Source organism: Meriones unguiculatus, chromosome 2 (assembly GCF_030254825.1).
Source record: "Meriones unguiculatus strain TT.TT164.6M chromosome 2, Bangor_MerUng_6.1, whole genome shotgun sequence".
Classification (NCBI taxonomy): domain Eukaryota; kingdom Metazoa; phylum Chordata; class Mammalia; order Rodentia; family Muridae; genus Meriones; species Meriones unguiculatus.
In genome coordinates, this window is record NC_083350.1 from 72,120,187 (window position 1) to 72,143,633 (window position 23,447).

Genomic DNA, 23,447 nt, shown 5'->3' on the forward strand with positions numbered 1-23,447 from the left:
CTGTGACAGGAAGATAGAAAAACAACAATCACTGAGGCATTTTAAAAAAAAAAATTGCACCCTTGAGAACAGCTGAAAGTTAAACTATTTCTAATGGAGGTTAAACATTGGTTATCCTATGTTATAAAAATCCGTGCGTGGAATGAGAAGCTGGGAGCTCATTCAAGAATAAAACTCTCTGCTGTGCCCAGGACTCTCAATTGGTTACTCCAGCATGACATTATATATTGAGCTTCCCTAGTAATTTCTGCTGGGTGTAATAAGCATCTGATTTCATGATGGTATTTAGTTGTTGTTCTTTTAATTGCTATATGTACAATAAACTTGCTCACTCAAAAGTTTGGTAGTTGTAGATAATTTCTACACAGAATTGTGATTAACAGCTTTCAAAGACTTCATGGTCTCATCTCCAAGTTACTATGTGTAGTTGGTTCCCTGTGTGGCATGTCAGGCATGTAGCTTCCATCTTTTAGTTGAATTTTAACACCATGCCTAATCTATTGTGAGCCCAGCTAACATTAATGTATTTTCTCTGTCTCCCTACTAGCTCTAAGATGGAAGAATTTGGTTCCAAATTCACCCAAAAATGATGAAACCTGTATCTGCAGCACATAAACAATACATAGATTTGCACACATGACACACAATACATAAAACAAGATGCATATGTTTAAGGGTAAAAACATTTCAAATATATTAGAGAACTTGGTCTCCTTGTAATATGAAAAAACTTACTATCAAATTTAGCAGTAATACAACATATGAAATAGTATTAGTGCCTTGCTCCAGATGAAACCTGAATCTCTGGTGCCCTCTGGTGTTTTAAATACTGTACAACTTCTAATAGTCATCCCAGATGCACCAAGAAGCTAAATATATTAGGATTTTCTAGTGAAAAGGTCGCATTTTCAACAAAAATTTAGATTAAACAGATATCTGGGGGGGGGGGGCGCACCACAGATATCAAGTATTAAATCCAAAATCCAATCGCAGTCAAGACAAGGCCTAATGTCATATATTACTATTTTTAACTGAAAGTAAATCAAGATAGAATCTGTTTTAAAGTAGCGGTAATACTAAGTCTCAAAAAAAATCTATATATTTCTTAAGTACACTATAATATGTGTAAAATTACACATAATCCAAATTAACATAACTTATTTCTAAGTACATCTTAGTGCAAAAATTAAAGACATCTAGTTTAAAGGAAAAAAAAAGACACCAAAAATAAAATTAAACACTGTAAAAAATTCAGCCCCTTTTAACAGATGTTGCTAGGAAAACAAAATACCCACAAATAGAAGAATGAAGGTAGATCCCTATTTCTCACCCTTAAGAAAATGAACTCAAAATGAATCAAACACCTTAATATAAGACTTGAAATTCTGAAACCATTAGAAGAAAATGAAGGGAACACTCAGGAAATAATATAAATAACTGACCAAGGGGACTTCATGAAATTAAAAGGTTTCTGCACAGCAAAGGAAAGAGTTAACAGGTAAGGTCACAAGCTTCATGATGGGAGAAAAATCTTTGCTGGATAGATATCTGACAGAACATTAATATCTTGAACATACAAAGAACAGAAAAAGACTTTTTAAAAAAAGAAATCAAATAACTCAATAAATTGGCTTATGAAACAAAAAGACAGTTCTCAAAAGATGAAAATAAATTAAAACTACATTGAGATTCTATCACTCCCCAGTCAAAATAAGAGCCAGGAAAACAAAAACAAAAACTAAACAAAAAAACAAACAAAAAAACGCTGGCCAAGATTTTACCAAGGAATCCTTATTTATATTCTGCTGGTGAGAATGCTAGTTCAGACACTATAGGAATCAATATGGAAGTTCTAAAATGGGCAAAAACGTAGCTACAATATGACTCAGCTATGCTACACCTGATTATTTACACAAAGGACTCCAAGTCAACATTATAGAGATATCTGTAGATCAATGCTTATTGCAGCACCATGCACAACAGCTATATTATGGAACCAAGCCAGATGTCCAACAGCTGAAGAATAGTTATTTAAAAATGCAATTGTTTGTTTCAGTGATAAGAAATGAAGTTTTATTATTTTTAGGAAGATGAATGCACCTGGAGAAAATAATTTTAAGTAAATTAAGCCGGTCTCAGAAAGACAAATATAAATAATACCTGTCTCACTTATGATTCTTAGATTGTATGTAACTACATAAAGTCATTTATAATACATGACAAGAAATTTGTGGTAATTTAAGGGTACAAAAAGGATTATTAGAAGGAAAGAAAATGAAGGCATAAGGGGAATATGCTCTATGTATAGTATATAATTATAAATGTACTTTTATATAGTACAATATCATATATAATGACTATATGCATTAAAATATTTATATAGTTAAAAAAATGGGAACTTGGAAGATTGCTAAATGTGTGGAGATGCTTGCCATCTTAAGTATGAAGACTCAAGTTCAAGTCTTAAGAACCCACATAAAACCAAATATGTAGCATAAGTGTCTGTAATCTTGGGGTTTATAATGGAATGACAGATGGAGACAAGAGAATCTCAGAAGCTCTGAAGCCAGTAGTTGGACAGTATAAAGAAACCCTATGTCCTTTGACCTCCATACTCACACTTTGATACATATAACCACATTCATACATATGAATGTGCATTCATGTGTATACATCCACACTCACTGTAATACAACCAATAATAAATACATAATTTTTTAAAGTTTTAAATAGTAATTTGAATCAAAAACTCATTTAAAAGATTAAAAATAAAATATATCTAAAAATAGGGAATATTATAAACACTCCTAATTTTCAATCACATACACATTCACTTACACATGTAAGAATAATATAAATGCTCATAGAGTATAAGGCAAGAGGTAAACACATAGAAAGGTAAACAAACAATGGGTAAGTAAATACCTGCAAGACAACACAGATGTTTTAAGAAATAACTTTATACTGGTTAGCTAAGTGATACCTTTCTAAACAACTGTGAAATGTACAAGCCTGTGTATGAAGACTTCAGGCAGCTTTCCATATATTCCATGACTACAACTAGACTGTAGAAACATAATTTCAAACCTAGAGACCGGGTCTCCAATACCAACACTCTGGATTATTTTCCTATAGGAAATAACTTTCCAATTTATTTATGTAGCTGTGAGCAAGCTTCCTTTTATCTACCAAAACCAAAAAACAAACAAACAAACCAATAAATATAACCATGGATCTAAGCGGGAACTCCTCCACATACCAAAGAGTCAATGTTGCCTTAAATTAATCTAATCACATGACCTTCGATATGTTCATGGAACTCTGAAGTTGATCCTAAAATTAGGTTCAAGAGAAAAATAACAATGCCACAGTACTTAAAAAAAAGTACCACAGTAAGGCAATTAATTTTAAAAAATACCACAGTGAGAAGATCAGTTATAACAATAACAAGATAGCTAATCAGGTGAAGACATTTGCTGCCCTACAATGTAAGCATGGCCACCTGAGTATAATGCCAAAACCTATGTAAAGGTGGAAAGAGAGCACCACTTCCATAAAGTTGTCTTTTGACCTCATGCTGTCCCACACATGCTAACACACATACACACTAATAATATTAATAAGAATTAAAAACATCCAAATATTACCATAAAAATAAAATTAAAGCCGTTATTACTTTAAAATGTGACCTCGTGCAAAAGAAATTTACTTTATGATAATCACAGCATTTCAAATTAGAACGATAAAGCACTCTCTAGCAGCTAGTGTTGAAAACAACAATCCATTAGGAAAAGTTAATGTCGAGAACTAAAGATACAGTCTTGGAAAGTTAACAACTAACTTTGAAGGAGCTGAAACACACAGTCTGGATTGAGATGACTTCTACTGGTTCGCTTCAGGCCTCTCTGGATTAAGTCTTTCCAAAGAAAAACCACAAAAACCATACTGGGGTGGTTTGAATGAGAATAGCCCCTTATGTTTGAACACTTGGTCCCCAATTAGACTCCCAGGGAGTGGTTAGGTGGTGTGTCTTTGTCAGAGAAGGTGTATCATTAGGTGTGGGCTTTGAAGTTTCCAAGGTCCATGTTAGGTCCAATCTCAAGCTCTCCTTCTGCCTCCTCTTTTGGACCAAATATTGGCTCTCCACTACTTCTCCAGAACCAAGCCAGGCAGCCGGCCAGCATGCCTGCCTGCCTGCCAAGCTCTCCACCATAATGGTCATGGACTCAGTCTCTGAAACTATAAGACAGCCCCTAATTAAATGTTTTCTTTTATAAGCTGCTTGGTTATGGTATCTCTTCACAGCAATAGAACAATAAATAAGAAAACTTTAAAGTAACCGAGGTATTTAAAAAATAAGGAACCAGCTTTAGAGTAGCTTTGATTTATTATTAATTATTCCCACTGAAAAAAGATAGATAACTATACTATGGAACAATACTTTGTTGAAAAAAAGAAATGGGGTTACCATTTTTAACAGTTTTACAAAATGTTTGATTAGTAACAATTATAAAACACTTTAGAAAGAAAAGCCATTTGAAAACAAAACAAAAGCAAGCCAAAATTGGAGGGTTAACAACTCCTGAGTGACGGAACCATAAGGTACATTCCTGCCTTATGGTCTGAGCACTCCCCTTATATATGTAGTCATATTCCTAGTGGGTTGAAGAACACTAAGAACAAATATTCTTAGGATCATATTGTTCAAGCACATAATGTAAAAGAGTAATAAAATGATGAGCAAACCTACACTCAGAAGTATTTTATTACTCATTCTGTGTAAGTTATAGTAAAAGCTACAAAAGTCTTTATAAATGTTAGTACCACTGATCACCTTTAACAAACTAACATTTAGAAAAACTTCTACCTAAACCAGACACTCAGAGGATACTCATCAAGAGTCCATATAATGTCTCCTAGTAAATTTAAATGTTTAAATTTAAATTTAAGTTTAAATTTAAACTAAAAATGTTTAGATCATGTTTCCTGACCAAAAGATATTTTGGAAGAAAAATACAAAACACAGAAATCTCAGATAATTGCACTACTAAAAAGGAAACAAAGTACTGACATAAACAAAAACAAAGTAAAAATTTTAATTTTTAAATGTTAGATCAAGAAAAACCCAAGTTTAATGAACTAAACTTTTAACTTTAGAGACTAGAAAAGATGGAGCACCTTGCTCCCAAATCTAACTTTCAGGGTTAAGAACCAGATCAGGGATGGTCTGGGGCCTAGGGTAGGACTGGCTGTCAAAGCTTTTGGGATGCTGAAATATTCTTTTTGTCTTGAATATAGTACCGGGTACATCAGTTTAGACTTTTGTCAAAACTCATTGAACTGAAACATTGAATATATAAATACATCATTGTCTTCTAATATTTCCTTCAAAACCAATACAGAACAATAGCTACAGGCTCAGTGTAGCCTAAAGACAAAGAATATCAAACCACAAATTACTTCTAAATACAAAAGAGAAATAAATCTCAGGGTACAGCCACTCATTCTATGATGTCTAGTATATGCCTCAAGCCTCATGGTAACCAGAAACAGAGTGCAAAGTCCCCAGGAAAGAGAAAACAGAGGTAGCAATGGGCATGAGGACAAAATACACTAACAGAGAAAGGCCTGGAGTCAGAGGATAATTGCAAAGTGATTCTTGGCAAGAGAAAAGTAAAAGAAAGAAAGTGCCTTGTTTTCAAGATGAAAGTCTTAAAAATGGAAAACTCAAGAGTGCCAAGACAAATGAGAAACAACAATAAAAGACCCTGTATCAAAAAGCATCTACTCTCCCAAAGGGTAAACATCTAAAGCCTTCCAAATTGGACAAGTGGTCTTAGAATCAAACCCTATGTATATGATGTTATTTTCTTATACACAGACATCTACAATAAGTTTAATCTATAATAGGTACAGTAAGGTTAATTAATAATAATTATAACAAAATATTTATAAGAGTTTAATGTCTTTTTTTCTCAGTCCTCTAAATAACCTACTCAACATTTTTATGATGGTAAGAATAGAAGACATAATGAGTACGTAAGAAGATGAAGCGAAGGGAGCATCATGGGCACTGTGACCTGGCCTAGCCTTAAACTTACCTGAACCCAATGGCTACCAATTGACCTACTGATATGGAGCACCCCATCAATTTTGCACACACTGGACAAAGGGATGATGAACATGATGGCACTAGACTTACTTCATCATACCATTCAGAGTGACACATTAAAAAAAAAGTATGTATTTCTAGAATTTTACATTTAATATTTTCAGAACACTCCTAACTGTTATTACCAGGAACTACAGAAGCAAAATTGGAAATAAAAGAAGACAAAAGTAATAATATTCTATTTATATAATGTTCAAGAATAGGCAAAAATGATTTGCTATCTGCAGTGACAGGCTAAGAACAGGGACTGGCAGTTTCAGGAGACAGAGGTAAACAATCTGAAGGGTACATGACCAAGTAGGTTTTTCAATAAAAAGCATGAAAAAAGCACATATGATTTCTGTCTGGTATTTATAAATTATATTCAGTAAAATACTAGAAATGTTTATTTTTTGAGGAATATGGTGTTTTGTCCGTATTTGTGTCTGTGAAATTCATGCATGTGGAGTACCCATGGAGGCCAGAAGAGAGCACTGAGTCCCCTGGACCTGGAGTTACAGGTTGTGACCTGCCACATGGGTGCTAAGAATCCACTCAGGGTTATCTCTTTTCTAATGTGTTACAGGCATTCATATCTGATTGTTTACAGATTCTTTACCATCCTTCTCCCTAAAACTTCACTTCCACACATCAGTCCAAATTTTCTTTACCTGAAACATGTTGTTCCATTCTCTTTTATTCTATTGTTCTGAAGAGAAGATGTTTGAGGTTGGAGAGACAGAATTTTATTTCCAGGTAGAGTAATTTGTTTTATGATGGATGCTGTAAAAACAAAAGAAAGAAAAAAGTAGAACAGAGAGAGAGAGAGAGAAAGAGAGAGAGAGAATCACATCATATTAGGAAAATTCATGACAATTTTCAGTAAATATGAAATAATCAAACACTGTCTTAAGCTGCCCAGAATTACATTTAAACTTATATAGGGTAGTGAATGTAACCCATGCATAAGAAATCATCTCATAAAGATCTCTAGATTAAGTTTTTATGTAGTCTGAAATTGTCTTTAGGGTTAGCATCATCATAAAAATCATGCTCAAAAGGTGACTAAAAATGTAATATCTTATATTGGCATATCTTAAACACATATTTACTGCTAGAATGTTTTATATAATAATATAATAAGCAATTGCTTATTTCAAAAACAATATAAACCCCTAAAATGTATGTAGTATTTATGTAAATATGACAGTTATCTTTCAATCATCTCTTAAACTTATCTTTGAACAATAAGTGCAAGGCCTGCATGCTCAAGGTTCACTGTGATGATGCTGGAAGGCCAGCATGGAGGAAACTTACTAGCAGGCATTACAGAGCTTACTGTCATCTTCTGCCCACATTTCTGAGTGGTCAATGGTGAGGAATGGGAAATGGTGGTCACTTGATTAGCAATGCCTCCAGAAGACTGCTGGACTACCTGAAACAATGAGAGCTCAGTACAGTTACTCAGGAAAACATGCTTCAGCAATGAACAAGAACTTCCATTTTTCATAGTTTGTTTTTATCTAGCTTTATATACCTCTATCTAGCATAGTGAAAATGCCTACTTAAAATATATATATTTTTTATTTTATTGAGACAAGATCTCTAGAATTGTTCCTGAGTCATGGAAGCCTCCTGCCTCAGCTTCCCAAATACTAGGATTTGGGTATATACCACCACACTCAGTTTAGTTTATAGGTAGCAAAAATTATCTTGTTCAAAATTAAAACATTATCACATACTTAAACATTTTCTACAGCAGAATTCATATTTATGAAAATAACCATCTACATCTTACTTTTTTGTTTTGTTTTTGAGACAGGGTTTCTCCATGTAGGCTTGGCTGTCCTAGACTTTGTAGACCAAGCTGGCCTCAAACTCAGAGAGATCCACCTGCCTCTATCTCCCTGAATGCTGGAATTACAGGCGTGTGCCACCATGCCTGGCTTTAAATTTATTTCTTTATTTGCCATGGAAACTTTCAAACACAGAACAAAATGAAACCATTTATATCACCACCCAGATTAAACAATGATTAATTCTGGCCTAATCATGTTTCACCTTTATCTTTTACCCTCTTCCCAATTATTTGAGAACAAATCTAAGACATATCTTATCCATAATATTTCAAAATATAGCTACTAAAGATTTTTTTATGCATTATTTTTAAAAAGTGTCATTTTACATCCATCAGAAAAATGCTGTTCTCCCAAATAGTAGTTATAGATATACAGTAATGGTTGGAGATAAAGAAAAGGAAATTAAAGTGCTAACAAGATTATTACTGTTAGCTTCAAAGAAAAGACAGAAAGCAGAGTGTTATATTTTCACTTCAAAGAACAGTCATCATGTATATGGGCCAGCTACTCATAAGCAGATAATTACAAGTTCTTACATTTCTCTGTGTTTGTTATAAAGAGTGATGGTCTGCCCAAGAGACATGCTTCTGAGTAAAAATTTACGAAAACAATTTATTCTACCTGAAATTAAAATGTGTAAATCAAGTGTAAATGTGTAAATCAACAACAACAAATACAGCAAGCAAGGCATGGTAGCACATATGTTTAATCTCAGCATTGGGGAGGCAGGAATAACTCTGTGAGTTCCTACTGGACATACCAAGTTCCAGGCCAGTCAGGGCTGCATAGTAAGACCTCAAAAAGTAACAAGGAACACAAAGCATTCTAGTGTCTCCTTAGAAAGTAAACATAGAATGAAATCATTCAATCGCTATTACTCTTCAGTAATAGAGACTTCCTAGCAACGGAATGTAAGTAGGAATAATTCAATTGCCAAAGTTGTATGTATGTTTATGTTTTGTTTTTGATAGAGTCTCAAACTATACGGCTTAGGTGGGCTTTAAACACATGGTCCTTCTGTCTCACCCTCCTGAATAACTAGGATTACAAACCTGAACCACAAAGTCAGGCTAGAAAAGAACTTAAAAAAAAAAAAAGTTTATCTATTTGTTTGTTTATTTATTTATTATGTATGCAGTGTTCTGCCTGCATGTGTGCCTGCATGCCAGAAGAGGGCACCAAATCTCATTATAGACGGTTGTGAGCCACCATTTGGTTGCTGGGAATTGAACTCAGGACCTTTGGAAGAGCAGCCAGTGTTCTTAACCTATCATGGATATTATGAGGTATTAAGGCTCAGGTTTAAAATTTATTTAGTAATATACCTTTATTCATTCAAACTGATAATCAAGAAAAATTCTCCATAATTCTGGTTTTTCTCCCTATGGTTCTGTTTTTCCATCTCCACAAAACATTCAGTCTACTCTCCATAATTATCTGTCTTTCTTGGGGGAAGAAAAAGAGGCCAGGGATTTTTAATTAACTTTCTCATTCTTGAATTCTGTTTGCAAATTCTGTAGATTTTGTAATTTTAGTTTTAATTTCATCTGGTAAAATTAAATATAGAAATTTTAAATTTAAAAATGAACTGACTGAATTCCATTTTTTGTTCTGAATTAAATTAGTTTTGCTAATTAAAATTGAAATTTAACTTTTGTTCAAATGAACAAAAGTTTTTATACAAATACCTAAAAGAAAACTTTCAAGCATCAAATTGAGGGACTAGGAGTTAGAGGGACTAGAAATAGGCGGATAGGAAGACAGGCCATGCTAGGTAATAAAGATGGTAATCCTTTAAGGTGGCTGCCTTCTTCCTTTCCCGACCTGAGGCAGACAAAAGCCTAGCAGACAAAGGCCTGTGGGCTTCTTTTCTCCCCAGAAGACCCCAGGCATAGGCTCTAGTAGAACAAGGTCAAAGCCAAAGCAAAACAAGTTGCACAACAGTTGTGAGGCAATCAGCTATTCTGTTCCTCTTCCCTTGAGCAACTCTACATCACAAAGGAAGACCCTTCAGAGACTTGAAGCCTCAGTCCTAGAGAGAACAATAGATTCCTCCTCTGCATTGCACAGGGTCTTCTCTGTGTGTCTCTGTCCTCACCCTCAATAAATGCCTTTCTTCACCTGCTGATTCTATCTGTTCCTGTTTGTAGTGAGTTTTCTTTGCTATACCTGCTTCACTGGAGAGTTTTCCTGCCTTTCAATTCTTTAACTGCCAGAGAAGATGAACTGGATCAAAACCCATAGACAGTAACAAAAATCACCTGATTATTTATATCCAAAAACTTATGGATAAAATAAGTTTAGTATTTACTTTGAGTATATAATTATTACAGGAAAAAATGAAGAGGCAGTAAGATTAACCACTGATGACAATTGAGTTCTTACAAAAATTCCCAGCCTTACCAAGTAGATTCACATTTCAAGTATTTAGTAGAAAATAAAATGCTTACACCTAAAAGAAACTGAACAACTTTAGTTCTTAGAACTACACAACCATAGACTTAAATATAAGTCAAAAACACGAAGAAAAGAACATGCAGTAATAAATTTACTTTTTAAAGTGGTTGTGGGTAAAATGTATAATTTCATAAAATAATACAAATTGAAACCATGTAATAATGGTAGTTTGGAAGAATTCTTGAAGTACAGTTAGATATCTTATTCAAAAGCCTAAAGATAAAAATTCTCCAGCATTATTCCAACTAAAAATAAGTATTAAGAAAATCTAAACTCAGCTGGGCGTGGTAGGATTAAAAACACATGCCTTTAATCCCAGCACTCTGGGAGGCAGCAACACACACATCGCTGAGAGTTTGAGTCCAGCCTGATCTACAAAGTGAGTCCAGAAGAGCCAAGACTACACACAGAGAAACCCTTTCTAGAAAGGAAGGATGGAAGGAAGAAAGGAAGGGAGGGAGGGAAGAAAGAGAGAAAGAGAGAGAGAGAGAGAGAGAGAGAGAGAGAATAATGAAAAGAAAAAATTTAAGCGCATGATCAATTATTAAAAGAACTGTCATAGTATGGATACAGATTTAGTCATCGTTTGGCTGATTGCAGAGTAAAGAGTATTAAGATTTGGCTATTTTTGGCAAACAGAAGCTGAAGGAGATATAGCTTTTGGTTTGTGGTATTACTGGATGTCTTACCAATGGCCACATGTGTGTTTCAGGAGAACAAAATGAAATGACACCTCATGATACAAAAGGTGCTACTGATGCTAAGTTTTTTGTTTGTTTTTTTAAGTGGTACTGAGGTGCGGATCATTTCAGAAAGGGCCTATTGGGTTTTTTTTTTTTGTTTTGTTTTGCTTTTTAATTTTTTTTTTCAGTAATCACACTTTATTCACTTTGTATAAAGCCCCATAAAGCCCACCCTCCTCCCCTCCTAATCCCACCTTCCCTCCCCCTTCTTCATGCATGCCCCTTCCCAAAGTCTACTGATAGGGGAGGTCACCCTCTCCTTCCTTCTGATCTTAGTCTATCAGATCTCATCAGGAGTGGCTGCATTGTCATCTTCAGTGGCCTGGTAAGGCTGTTCCCCCTACAGGGGGAGGTGATCAAAGAGCAGTCCAATCAGATTATGTCAGAGGCAGCCCCTCTTCCCATTACTATGTAACCCACTTGGACACTGAACTGCCATTGGCTACATCTGTGCAGGGGTTCTAGGTTATCTCCATGCCTGGTACTTGGTTGGAGTATGAGTCTCTGGGAAGACCTCTGTGTTCAAATTTTCTGGTTCTGTTGTTCTCCTTGTGGAGTTCCTGTCCTCTCCAGATCTTACTATTTCCCTCCCTCTTCTTTCATAAGATTCCATGCACTCTGCCCAACAGTTGGCCATAAGTCTCAGCATCTACTTTGATAGTCTGCAGGGCAGAGCCTTTCAGAGGCAGAAAGGGCCTATTGTAAGTAGATGCACTCTTCCTTAAAGCTAGACTACACAACAGATTGGCAGGTTTCACAAGCTGGCCACTGCACAGGAACAAAGAAGGAAAATAGGTCTGTGCTGGAAAGAAGTGGCATTAAAGCATGTGATGAAGAATGTCTGAAGAGAGAGGGGCTGAATGGAGTTCCATTCAGAAGGCCCAGAAGGTGGCCCAGGACTTTTGCAAATGTAGCAGTGATCACAGGCCATCCAGGAGTTCACAGAACACATGCTAAAACTAGAAACTGATATAGTTTCGGTAAAGCAAGAAAAGAATACAGTCTTCTTCAGCCACTCTGCTTTTGAGTTTTTGATTTAAGTCCCATGGTGTACCTTGCAGACATGTGATCTGATTAGGGAGAAATCATACTCCTTCAAAGCCAAGTTTTCTCAAGTCATTGTTCCAGAGGTAGTTATGCTCTAATTTCCTCTTGAAATAAAAGATGCTAAGACTGATGTAGTCTTTCTCTGATTTTAGTAAATGAAAGTAAATCATAAACAATCGAGTATGTGTCATACTCTGTCAAACTTTGTCTAGGTGATTTTAATGATCCTGGGATTTAATTTCTTTTTAAGGCAGTGCGTGGGCAAGACCTGCCCTGAATTAAAAAAAGTCATCAATCACCAAAAAGATAAATACATAAAATAAAATAAGGAAAGAAAGTAAGCTATAAAAACTCTACACCTGACACTAATCAGGGAAGTCACCTGAATATTCATAATATGTATCTTCTTTGTAATGACGTAATGAGTAGCTTGACCACAGATATGATCCAATGTAATAGATTTTTGAGCATACATGGTATTTCTTATAAACTAAAACGAATGTTTGCTTGTATGCTTCTTTTTAGCACTCCTAAGCATCTTCTCCTCATCTAAACATAGAATTAAACTGGGTTGTAGTTTGTAATAGACTCAATGATATTCTTTGATTATTTTTCAGCTTTAAAATCAGTTCAATTTTCTAAGGCTTAGAGGAGGCTCAATGGTTAAGAGCACTTGATACTCTTACAAAAAACCCAGGTTTTATTAACAGCACACACATGGTGGCTCACAACCATCTGTAACTCTAATTCTAAAACTCCCTCTTCTGATCTCCACAGATACCAGGCACATACATAGTACACATACGTAAATTCAGGAAAATTCATACGTAAATTCAGTTTTTATAAAGATATTAAGTCTTTATAAAAACTAGCACCAAAAGATTTCTAAGATTGACGTTAAAATACTAATTTTCAGAGTCAGTTTTTGAAAGCATGTCCTAGAAGATAATCAAATTTGACATCTAAAAAAAACATATGAAAGCAGAATTTTTTTATATATATATATATATATATATATATATATATATATATATATATATATATTAAATACAGAACAAAATCACCTTAAGGTTTATCATTAGACTTTGTTTTACTTTTTCTGCAATGCTAGTGATTTCCAGTGAATAATATATCAAACTTACACAAGATACATGCTGTTAAGATATTATTACCACCAGCTTTCTGCTTCAGGATACTCAAGACAACTGGAAGTTTCTTCCAAAAGCATAAGCTAACAGGCTACCACAAGATAGGTAACTTAATATGTCTTGATTCTTAGTTTTCTCTTTGCCTTTTCTTCATCATAAACTTAATTTTTAAGTTTATAAACTTTTTTTAATTCCTAACAGATTAATGATATGTTTTTTTCTAGAAATCTATATAGTGACAATGCATGATTTCAGCTCATGGACTTTTAAGAATAATAACCAGTGGAGAAAATTCTAATTCTTCTCAGTTCTACCAATCAGAGACCTTTCCCTGAAGCAGTCCCTCAAATTCTTTGGTTCCCAATCTTACTGCCCAGAACAATATTGAAGAATCATTGGTTTTAAGAATGTTTTATGCTATAAATGGGACCTCATGAAACTGAAAAGCTTCTGCAAAGCAAAGGACACCGTCATCAAAACAAAGCAACTGCCTACAGATTGGGAAAGAATCTTCACCAACCCTTTATCTAACAGAGGACTCATATCTAGTATATATTAAGAACTAAAGAAGCTGAAAAGCAGCAAACCAAGTAATCCACTTAAAAAATGGGGAACAGAGCTAAACAGAGAATTCTCGACAGAGGAATATTGAATGGCAGAGAGCACTTAAAGAAATGCTCAACCTCATTAGCCATTAGGGAAATGCAAATCAAAACAACTCTGAGATTTCACCTTACACCCATGAGAATGGCCAAGATCAAAAACTCAAGTGACAACACATGATGGAGAGGTTGTGGAGAAAGGGGAACCTTTCTCCACTGCTGGTGGGAATGTAAACTTGTACAACCACTCTGGAAATCAATTTGGCGCTTTCTCAGACAACTAGGAATAGTGCTTCCTCAAGATCCAGCCATACCACTCCTGGGCATATATCCAAAAGAGGCTCAAGTACACAAAAAGGACATTGGCTCAACCATGTTTGTAGCAGCTTTATTTGTAATAGCCAGAAGCTGGAAACAACCCAGATGCCCCTCAACTCAAGAATGGATGCAGAAATTGTGGTACATCTATACATTGGAATATTACTCAGCAATGAAAAATAAGGAAATCATGAAATTTGCAGGTAAATGGTGGGACCTGGAAAGGATCATCCTGAGTGAGTTGTCCCAGAAGCAAAAAGACACACATGGTATATACTCACTCATATAGACATACAACACAGGACAAAACCACTAAAACCTGTGCATCTAAAGAAACTAAGCAAGAGAGAGGACCCTAACTAAAATGGTCAATCTCCATCCTGAAAGGCAAAGAGGATGGACATCAGAAGAAGAAAACTGGAAACAACCTAGGAACCTTCTACAGAGGGCTTCTGAAAGTCAGAAGAAAACAGGAAACAAACTAGGAACCTACCACAGAGGGCCTCTGAAAGCCTCTGCCCTGCAGACTATCAAAGCAGAAGCTGAGCCTGATGGGCAACTGCTGGGCAGAGTGAATGGAATTTTATGTAAAAACTGGGAAATAGTAAGAGCTGGAGAGGACAGGGTCTCCACAAAGAGAGCAACAGAACAAGAAAATTTGAACACAGGGAACTTCCCAGAAACTCATACTCCAACCAAGGACTAATCATGGAGATAACCCAGAACCCCTGCACAGATGTAGCCCAGGGCAGTTCAGTGTCCAAGTGAGTTACACAGTAATGTGAAGAGGGACTGCCTCTGACATAATCTGACTGGCCTGCTCTTTGATCACCTCCCTCTTGGGGGGGAGCAGCCTTACCAGGCCACAGAAGATGACAATGCAGCCACTTTTGATGTGAACTGATGGACTAAGATCAGAAAGGAGAGGAGAACCTCCCCTATCAGTGGACTTGGGGAGTGGCATGCAAGCAGAGGGAGGAGGGAGGGTGGGATTGGGAGGGGAGGAGGGAGGGGCTTATGGGGGGATGCAGAATGAATAGTGTAATTGATGAAAAATTTAAAAAAAAAATAAGTGTGCTAGACTTTGTGTCACTAGCATACAATATGAGAATTTTTCCCGTGCTGCAAATCTGTCTAAACAATTGTCTAGCTATATTTTAGGTAATTGGACTGGAGAATTCAATACTACGATGGAGCAGCTGAGAGTAGCCATTGGTCACGGTAAATTCTACCAGAGTGGACGCAGGACTAGCCACAAGATTATCATCATGGATTGCTGCAGCCATGAATCATCTGAAGGAATGGGCGGGCATGGGAGCGTTAGCAGGCCTTCTGGTGTTGGTCTCCTTGGTTTGCCTGTGGTGTATATGCAAGATTAGAGTCTCACAACAGCGTAATGCAGCCATGACCACTCAGGCCTTTACAGCCATTGAAGCAGGACAGTCTCCCCAAGCATGGGAGCTAAAATGTTACGCTCAGGATGCGAGGCTAAGCACTGCACTCAGGGTCAGCTTTCGAACCAGAGAAGAGCATGTCTGATTGCATGCGGGTTGATGCCCCAGGTCCTGCCTCTGAGAAAAAGGTATCGGATGGGTCTGATGCTCTTTGGGTGGATGACACCTAAATGAACATTGGTACAAAGTCCCAATTTATTTCTAATATCAGAGATCAGACCTCTACTCTTGCCTGATGCATCTAAAAGAAAAAGAGGGAACTGTAGAGAGCTGTGTAATGCCGCGACTTAAAGATGGAGCTGGTTTCCGCCTTCCACCTTCCCGATGGTGAGTGCTCTCTGTCACAAACAACTCCATATTTGGCTAAGGCTGAGGATCTGGCTAGCTTCCGTGTATGTGGACCTATCTGCATTGCCCATGTGGCAAGCTGGGGTTGGCTACCCAGAGGCTATTTAAGCTGTGGGCTAGCTTTCCCCAGGGTCAGAAGATTGTTCAAGGTTCCTGAATAAACTGCATTGAAAAAAAAAAAAAAGAATGTTTTATGCTGAGTGGTTACACACATTTTTATTCCCAGCACTCAGGAGGCAGAGGCAGGTAGAGTTCTGTAAGTTTGAGGCCAACTACTACATAGTTCCAGGACAGCCAGAGCTACACAGTGAAACCCTGTCTTGGGGGGAGAAGTAAAATATCTCATATCTTGGTTTAAGTTCAGGTACCAAATGAAATCCTGCCACAACCTGTACATTGCTCCATTTGAAATTCAAACCAAGAGTGTTAAGGGGTAAGAAGACAAGAGCTCTCTAAGTGACTGTTACCTCACTACTTAACACGTAGATTGCCCTTTAATCTGGCCTTGGCCTCCTGCTATGCCTATTTACTGCTCTTCCAGAGAACATAAAATTCATTTCCACACTGGGAGGCTCAGAACTTCATACAATTCCAATTCCCACTTCTGGCCACTTCAGGTACCAGAAAACAGCATACATTCTCTACCCCCACTCTCTCTCTCTCTCTCTCTCTCACACACACACACACACACACACAAATAAAAATAAATAAATCTTAAAAAAAAAAAAAAAAAAAAAAGGCGGACAGCAATCCAGAAGAAACCTCACTGTCAACCTCTGGCTTCATACACATGCAAACAGAGAGAGAAAGAGACAAAGAGATAAAGACAGACAGAGAGACAAAGAAAGTGCTACAAAAGGCTGGGGTTATAGCTCAGTAATAGAACACTTGCCCAGAATGTACAAGGCCCTAGCTTCAATCTTCAGTACTTAAAAAAGATCATAATAATCACCTATGTAATAAGCTTCCAAAACTTTTTAGTATAAATGTAATATTGAAACAATAAAACAAAACAGAGATAGCCTACCAAATAACTAGACTAGGCACTTAAATCATTACAATAATGTCATCCCGACACTTAGGAATCAGAAAGAAGAGGATCTATGTGAATTCTATGCATATATGCATGCAGGCAAATACTCATACACATGAAACAAAACAAATAAATGTTAAAAAATAATTATTTTTTTAAAAAGATTAATATTGGGACAATTACTAAATGTATCAATGTCTCGTGTGACAGCAGGTTTGGCTATGTTAATTTAAAAGTCATCCTTCTCATTGGAGATGCACATAGTCGCAGATGAGGGCACCATCATGTACTCCCAAGATTGCAAATTATGGCCAACCTGAAAAATTTAGTCTCAAACTTTAAAATGTTTTTAAAGGGCCAGTGATATAGCTCAGTGGTGGAATGTTTACCTAGAATGCTTAAGGCAGTCTAGTGTAATCTTTAGCACTGAAAAGAAAGAAAGGAAAAGAGGAAGAAAAGAAGGCAGGAAGAGGGGACAGGAAGAAGGAGAGAGACAAACATACATAAAAATTTGAAGTACACAGTCACAACCTCCATAACTCTCAAATGTTCAGCAAAATCTATGTGTGAGTTTGTCTATGCAACTACAGAGGGAATTTGAACAACTGAAGCTAAAAGATTTTCAATAGACAAATTTGGAAGTCTACAAAGTTCTGCCAATTTCCTGAATGTCTAAATTTGTGTGTGTGTAAGTAACTGAGGAAGAAATGAAATGGTACTCACTAGTGGCTTGACTTTGACTGCCTGTGGAATGCCAGCTGATTGTGGAAGGAGAGAACTTGGCTGTGCAAGTTTGATCTGGACTGGAGTGCCAATGACGGGTTTAACAGGTTTGATCCCAGCAGAGGTATTGGCAGGTTTCACAGACGGAAGACAAAGAGGTGCAGCTGATGCTTCTCCAAAAGTTACTGGTGGAAGGGTCAGTGTTACTGCTGCCCCAGTCACAACTGGCTTCTCAGGCTGAAGGGAGACTCCTGTGACTGTATTTGGTACTGATGTTGTAAGTGGTTTTGAAGTCTGAAGCAAAACAGTTGGAGCTGTTGTATCTCCTGTTGCAGCGGCTGGGGCCACAGAATGTAGTGTCACAACTCCAGTGTTTGCTCCTCCTCGAACAGCAAGTGGACTCAGAGTCTGTTGAACAGACAGAGTTCTGGGTGCTGTTGCTCCAGAGACAAGGACTGGGGAAACTGTACTTGTCACCACAGGAGAAGTTGTCGTTGTCGTGGTACAGGAGGCAATGACTACCTCACCAGAAATTTCCTGAACACAGTTCTCAATGAAGCTCTGGGAGTTAGGAAGAAGTTGTCTTAAGGCAGCCACACTCTTCTAAAAAAACATAGAGGAAGACACAGGTAACTGAAAAAGCTAAAAGTAAAACAAAATTTGTATTGAATAACAAAGTTAAATAATCAAGCCAAGAAAAACTGGTATCATTTTTCCTTATTATATCCAGATACAATAAAGAACAAATATTAAATTTATTTTGCATATGTCAATGATCAACTTGATAAAATAAAACACTGTAGCATACTACTCTCTACTCATCCAAGCCCATAAGATTATTATTATTACTTTAGTATAGAAGATTATTTATAACACAGAAGAATCTACGTCATTTTGTTAAAAAGTTTTCAAACATTGGATGTAAAGTTTTTATATTACAGTAAAACTAATACAAAATAAAAAATAATCTAATGTTTCAACTGAAAATGTTAAAGTAAGGTCTCAAGAAAACCTAATTGGAAACAAATGTTAAAGTAATGAGAGTTAAACAGACAATATAAATGTATATTTAACTATTTCTTAATTATGACCAGGATTAAGATAAAATGCCAAATCTATCATCTCTATGAAGCATGTCAGGAGATATCAATCTTTTAAAGAAGATTCACAGATCTTTAGAAAGCCAGGCTGTGGTGGTATACAGCTTTAATTCTAGCCCTCAAGAGGCAGAGGCAGGGGACTCTTGAGTTCGAGACCAGTCTGCTCTACAGAGTAATTCCAGGACAGCCAGGGCTACACAGAGAGGGAGGGGAGGGGAGGGGAGGGGAGGGGAGACAGAAAGATAAGAAAGAGAGGAAAGAGAGAAGAGTGAGAAAGGAAGGAAGGAAGGAAGGAAGGAAGGAAGGAAGGAAGGAAGGAAGGAAGGAAGGAAGGGATACAACACACAAATTCTTCATTGTAATATGTGGTAACTTACAGGGAGTGCGATATGACAAGTGCCAGCCTAAATTCTAAACAAGTTTGATTGAAATGAAGTATTGAATTTAATCTGGGCATGGCAGTACACATTTCTATCATGAGTTCAAGTTCATCTTTGGCTACCTGGTTTGAAGCCATTCTGAGATACATGAGATTACTTAAAAATAAATAAATAAATAAAAGTTAGTGAATTTAGGTAGCATACTAGAGTTCAAAGCCTTAGATTCAATTCCCAATAATAATCTTTATGGGAGGAGGAGCAACCGTGCTAGTACTAATCAAGTTCTAGCACACATCATACAAAGGGGGTAATCTTAGTGGTAGAAAGGTTTAAGCAAGAAGGGGAACAAACATATCAAGGAAGCGGGGAGAGTCAAATAAAACTAACAAGGAAAAAAACAAGCAAATTCAATGTTTGGTGATCCAAACTTGAGATCCTGCTACTGTAATGATGAAAAAACAGTACGAGTTAGAATGGAGGTTGTTAAATGAACTTTTTATTGCCAGGTGTAGGCTACTGCTTCAAGTTGTTGGTCAGAGTCCCAAGGCCCCAAAACAATATAGGCAATCACCACCAGCGTTAGTTGCTCACTAGACCTAAATAAAAGACCCTATTGCTGAGGAGGCCATATGCTAGGATCACAAAACAAAGAAAAACCAAGTTGAAACTAGAAGTTCCTCCCTGCTGGTAAACCTCAGAGTTCTCAAATGTACTATTCAGCTGCAGGACTCTGCATGTACTAAGACCAACTAGCCAGGCAAGATACATCCACTAGTGCAACAGCAGCAATTGAGGTGATCAATGGCTTTCTGGCTGGATTTGAGATCCTGCTACTATAAACCTGTTCAGAATCTCTGGGATTAGAAAGTAATAGGCTTTAGTGACAATATTACTGCTATTCTTTTGTTAAATGAGCATTATATACCCATCAAACTGCTTTCTAAATAACTATGTTTGTGTCCCTAGATTAGTGTTGCTATTAGCTTTGGATCAAAGAAGCATCTTTCTACAATGGTGACGAATAACTGTAGAGACTAATAATTGGTCAAAGTGCTAAGGATGAGCAACTGTTGAATATCATAGAAATATCACATAAGTTGGGAAAAGAATATTAAAGCACCAGAGGAAAGGGAGATCTTCAAAAGATCTGCATGAAAGGAAAAAATAGGCAGAGGATTTAGTGGGGGAAAAGATGAGAGGCTAGAGTAGAGAGAGGGAAAATGAACACTAAGGATATTTTTAAAGGCATATAGAAACGATACTATTCTACTCATTTCATATGCACATGTATGAATATATACAATAAAATAGTTTTTTCAAGCTACCCTACACAGAGGATGATATGCCTCCAAGAAGCTACAGGAGGTCAAATAAAAAGCCTAGTACTGAATTTCAGATCTTTTCAACTTATTAGACAAGGGTTCAGAGACCCAATTAAACAATACGGACTGTTTTTATTTGGTGAGACCCTATTCTGGAAGACAACACACAACTTTGGCTAAAGGACATGGAGACACCGAGTTGGTACCAATCCGGAAGCTAACTTCCTACTGGATAGCTTTCACAGTACTAGAAGGTATTATGCAGGCTCCTGGATGTAAGCCATTAAAGGTCTTAACGAGAGAATCCTCTAAATTATACTAACAACTTGCTTGGCAAAAATAGAATCATGGGTGCAATACTGGCACATTACAGGACATTAGAGGAATAACATATGCCTGGTACTTTAAACCTGTCCAGGAACCAATGTTTAGGGTAGCTCATACATCCTAGTAGTTACCCTACTGCTATTATTCTGCTAAACAAACACAGTATCAAACTGTTCTCTAAATTTTAATCTCTAAACCAGATTAATGCAGTTCTCAGACCTCATCAGAGACATTTCTTTGAGCAACGGGTGGCAGTTAACACAGAAACTCAAAACTGTTCAACGTGAAAGGAATAAATAATCTATGAAATGCTCAGCCACAAATGGGACATCTATATAACACCTATTACTGTAGGCATAAGGTAATTGTGAATTTTGTGTGTGTGTGACTTTTCATTTTTATTTATTTTATTATTTTATTTTTATTAATTAGTTTATTCACTTTGTATCTCAGCTGTAGCCCCCTCCCACAACCCCTCCCATTCCTACCCTTCCTCCCTCTTCTCCTATGCCCCTTCTCCAGTCCAATGATAGAGGAGGTCCTCCTCCCCTTCCATCTGACCCTAGTTTATCAGGTCACATCAGGACTGGCTTCATTTTCTTCCTCTGTGGACAAGTAAGGCTGCTCTCTGCTCAGGGGAAGGTGATCAAAGAGCTAGCCACTGGGTTCATGTCAGAGATAGTCCCTATTCCCCTTATTAGGGTACTCACTTGGACACTGAGCTGCCATGGGCTACATCTATGCCGGGGTTATAGGTTATCTCCATGAATGATCCTTGTTTGGAGTATCAGTTTCACAAAAGACCCCTGTGCCCAGATTTTTTGGTTCTGTTGCTCTCCTTGTGGAGTTCCTGTCCCCTTCAGTTCTTTCTATCTCCCCCAGTAATTGTGAATTTAAACATTGATTTTTATACCACCAATATCTGGTTACAATCTTTGTTCTGAGAATCTTTTATCTCAATGTTGTATAACTTCTGTTCCCCAATTGTCCCCTGGTATGCCAATAAAGCAGCTAATAGCCAGCCTCCAAGCAGGGGAGAAAATAGAGCTGGACTTCTGCCAGGGGAGGAGTTAGAGGAAAAAGTAAGGGATTCAGCCAGGGGAATCAGCCACAGAAGAGGTCCAAGAGACATTAGGAAAAGGAGCTAGAACAATGAAAGCTACAAATCACAAGTATCTCTGGGATGTACACAGAGAGTAAGCCAAATTAGCTTAGAAAGTTAAGAATACTTAATACTGTTCAGGAATGTGCTGCAAAGCTTGTTAAAATAATATAACAGAGTTCCAATTATTTGTTTGAAAGCTGCATTAAGAGAGGAACTAAGAGAAAAAACATACACACAGTTTTATAAAAATAACATTAACACTTTCCCCATGAGCCTTAGGAACCATCTCAGAAGAATGAGAAGAAAGAATTCCAAGAACCAGGTCAGGAGGACTGCACAGAAGTAAATAGTCTTCTAAATGTGACAGGAATGACAGGACTACTTTACTTATGAGCTCAGAGCAAAAAGCTATAGTCACCTACATAAGACCTGCACAAAATCAAAGCTGTCAACATCCCATCACGGTGTTTGGAAGAACTCACAAACCCCAACCACGAACTATTGACAGCTGATAGTTTCTTGGAGAGTGTGGCCCTTTGTAGGTTGACCTCACTGCAAAAGATCTTATACCCATGAGACCATATGGTTAGCACAAAATGAAGTAATTGGGTTTTTTGTTTGTTTGTTTGTTATTTTAAAGAAAAGGGAAGAGAAGGGAAGTAAAGAGACCATGAAGTTTGGAGTACATGGGAAATAGGGACTGGATAGGGAGAGTCACGGTTTGGGGCTGAATATGATCAAATATATAGTGTGCATTTACGAAATTCTCAAAACATAAAGAACATTTTAAGAAAATAATAGGCACAAAATTTGTTCCTTCAACATTCTGTAGTGGAGGGTGGAGGGAACCCGAATCTCACTACTTCCTGGGGATTTCTGAGTATTTAATGGTTAATGGAGGAGGGAAAAATGTTTTCTTCAGTGTGGCCACCTGTAAGGCACACCTTCCTTCCTTCCCTCCCTCCCTCCCTCTTTCTTTCTTTCTCTCTATCTCTTCCTTCCTTTTCTTTCTTTTCTTTCTTTCTTTCTTTCTTTCTCTCCCTTCCTTCCTTCCTTCCTTCCTTCCTTCCTTCCTTCCTTCCTTCCTTCCTTTCTCCTGAGAGACAGGGTCTCACTATGTAGACCAGGCTAACCTCCGTCTCAAGAAATCCACCTGCCTCTACCTCCTAAATGTTGGGACTAAAGGTGTGTACCACTTTCATTTAAATAAACCATCCTTAACTCTTATTCTTGTAAGCCACTCTAATGAAACTCACTTGGTCATCAAAAACCAAGCAAATCAAACTAGTAAGCAAAACGCATGAAATAGAAAAGTTGGGATGAAGGACAT

The 23,447-nt window shown here is 37.0% G+C and overlaps 1 protein-coding gene across 1 annotated transcript in view; it reads right to left on the reverse strand.

Moving 5' to 3' along the window:
• Taf4b (TATA-box binding protein associated factor 4b) overlaps nucleotides 1-23,447 on the reverse strand; it is a 114,850-nt gene that overhangs the window by 60,254 nt on the left and 31,149 nt on the right. The window contains exons 7-9 of the mRNA XM_021639921.2: nucleotides 17,884-18,486; nucleotides 7,469-7,586; nucleotides 6,823-6,934 (exon numbers count right to left, since the gene is read on the reverse strand). Of these exons, the coding sequence (XP_021495596.2) occupies nucleotides 6,823-6,934; nucleotides 7,469-7,586; nucleotides 17,884-18,486 (833 nt within the window). The remainder of the gene's footprint in view (nucleotides 1-6,822; nucleotides 6,935-7,468; nucleotides 7,587-17,883; nucleotides 18,487-23,447) is intronic.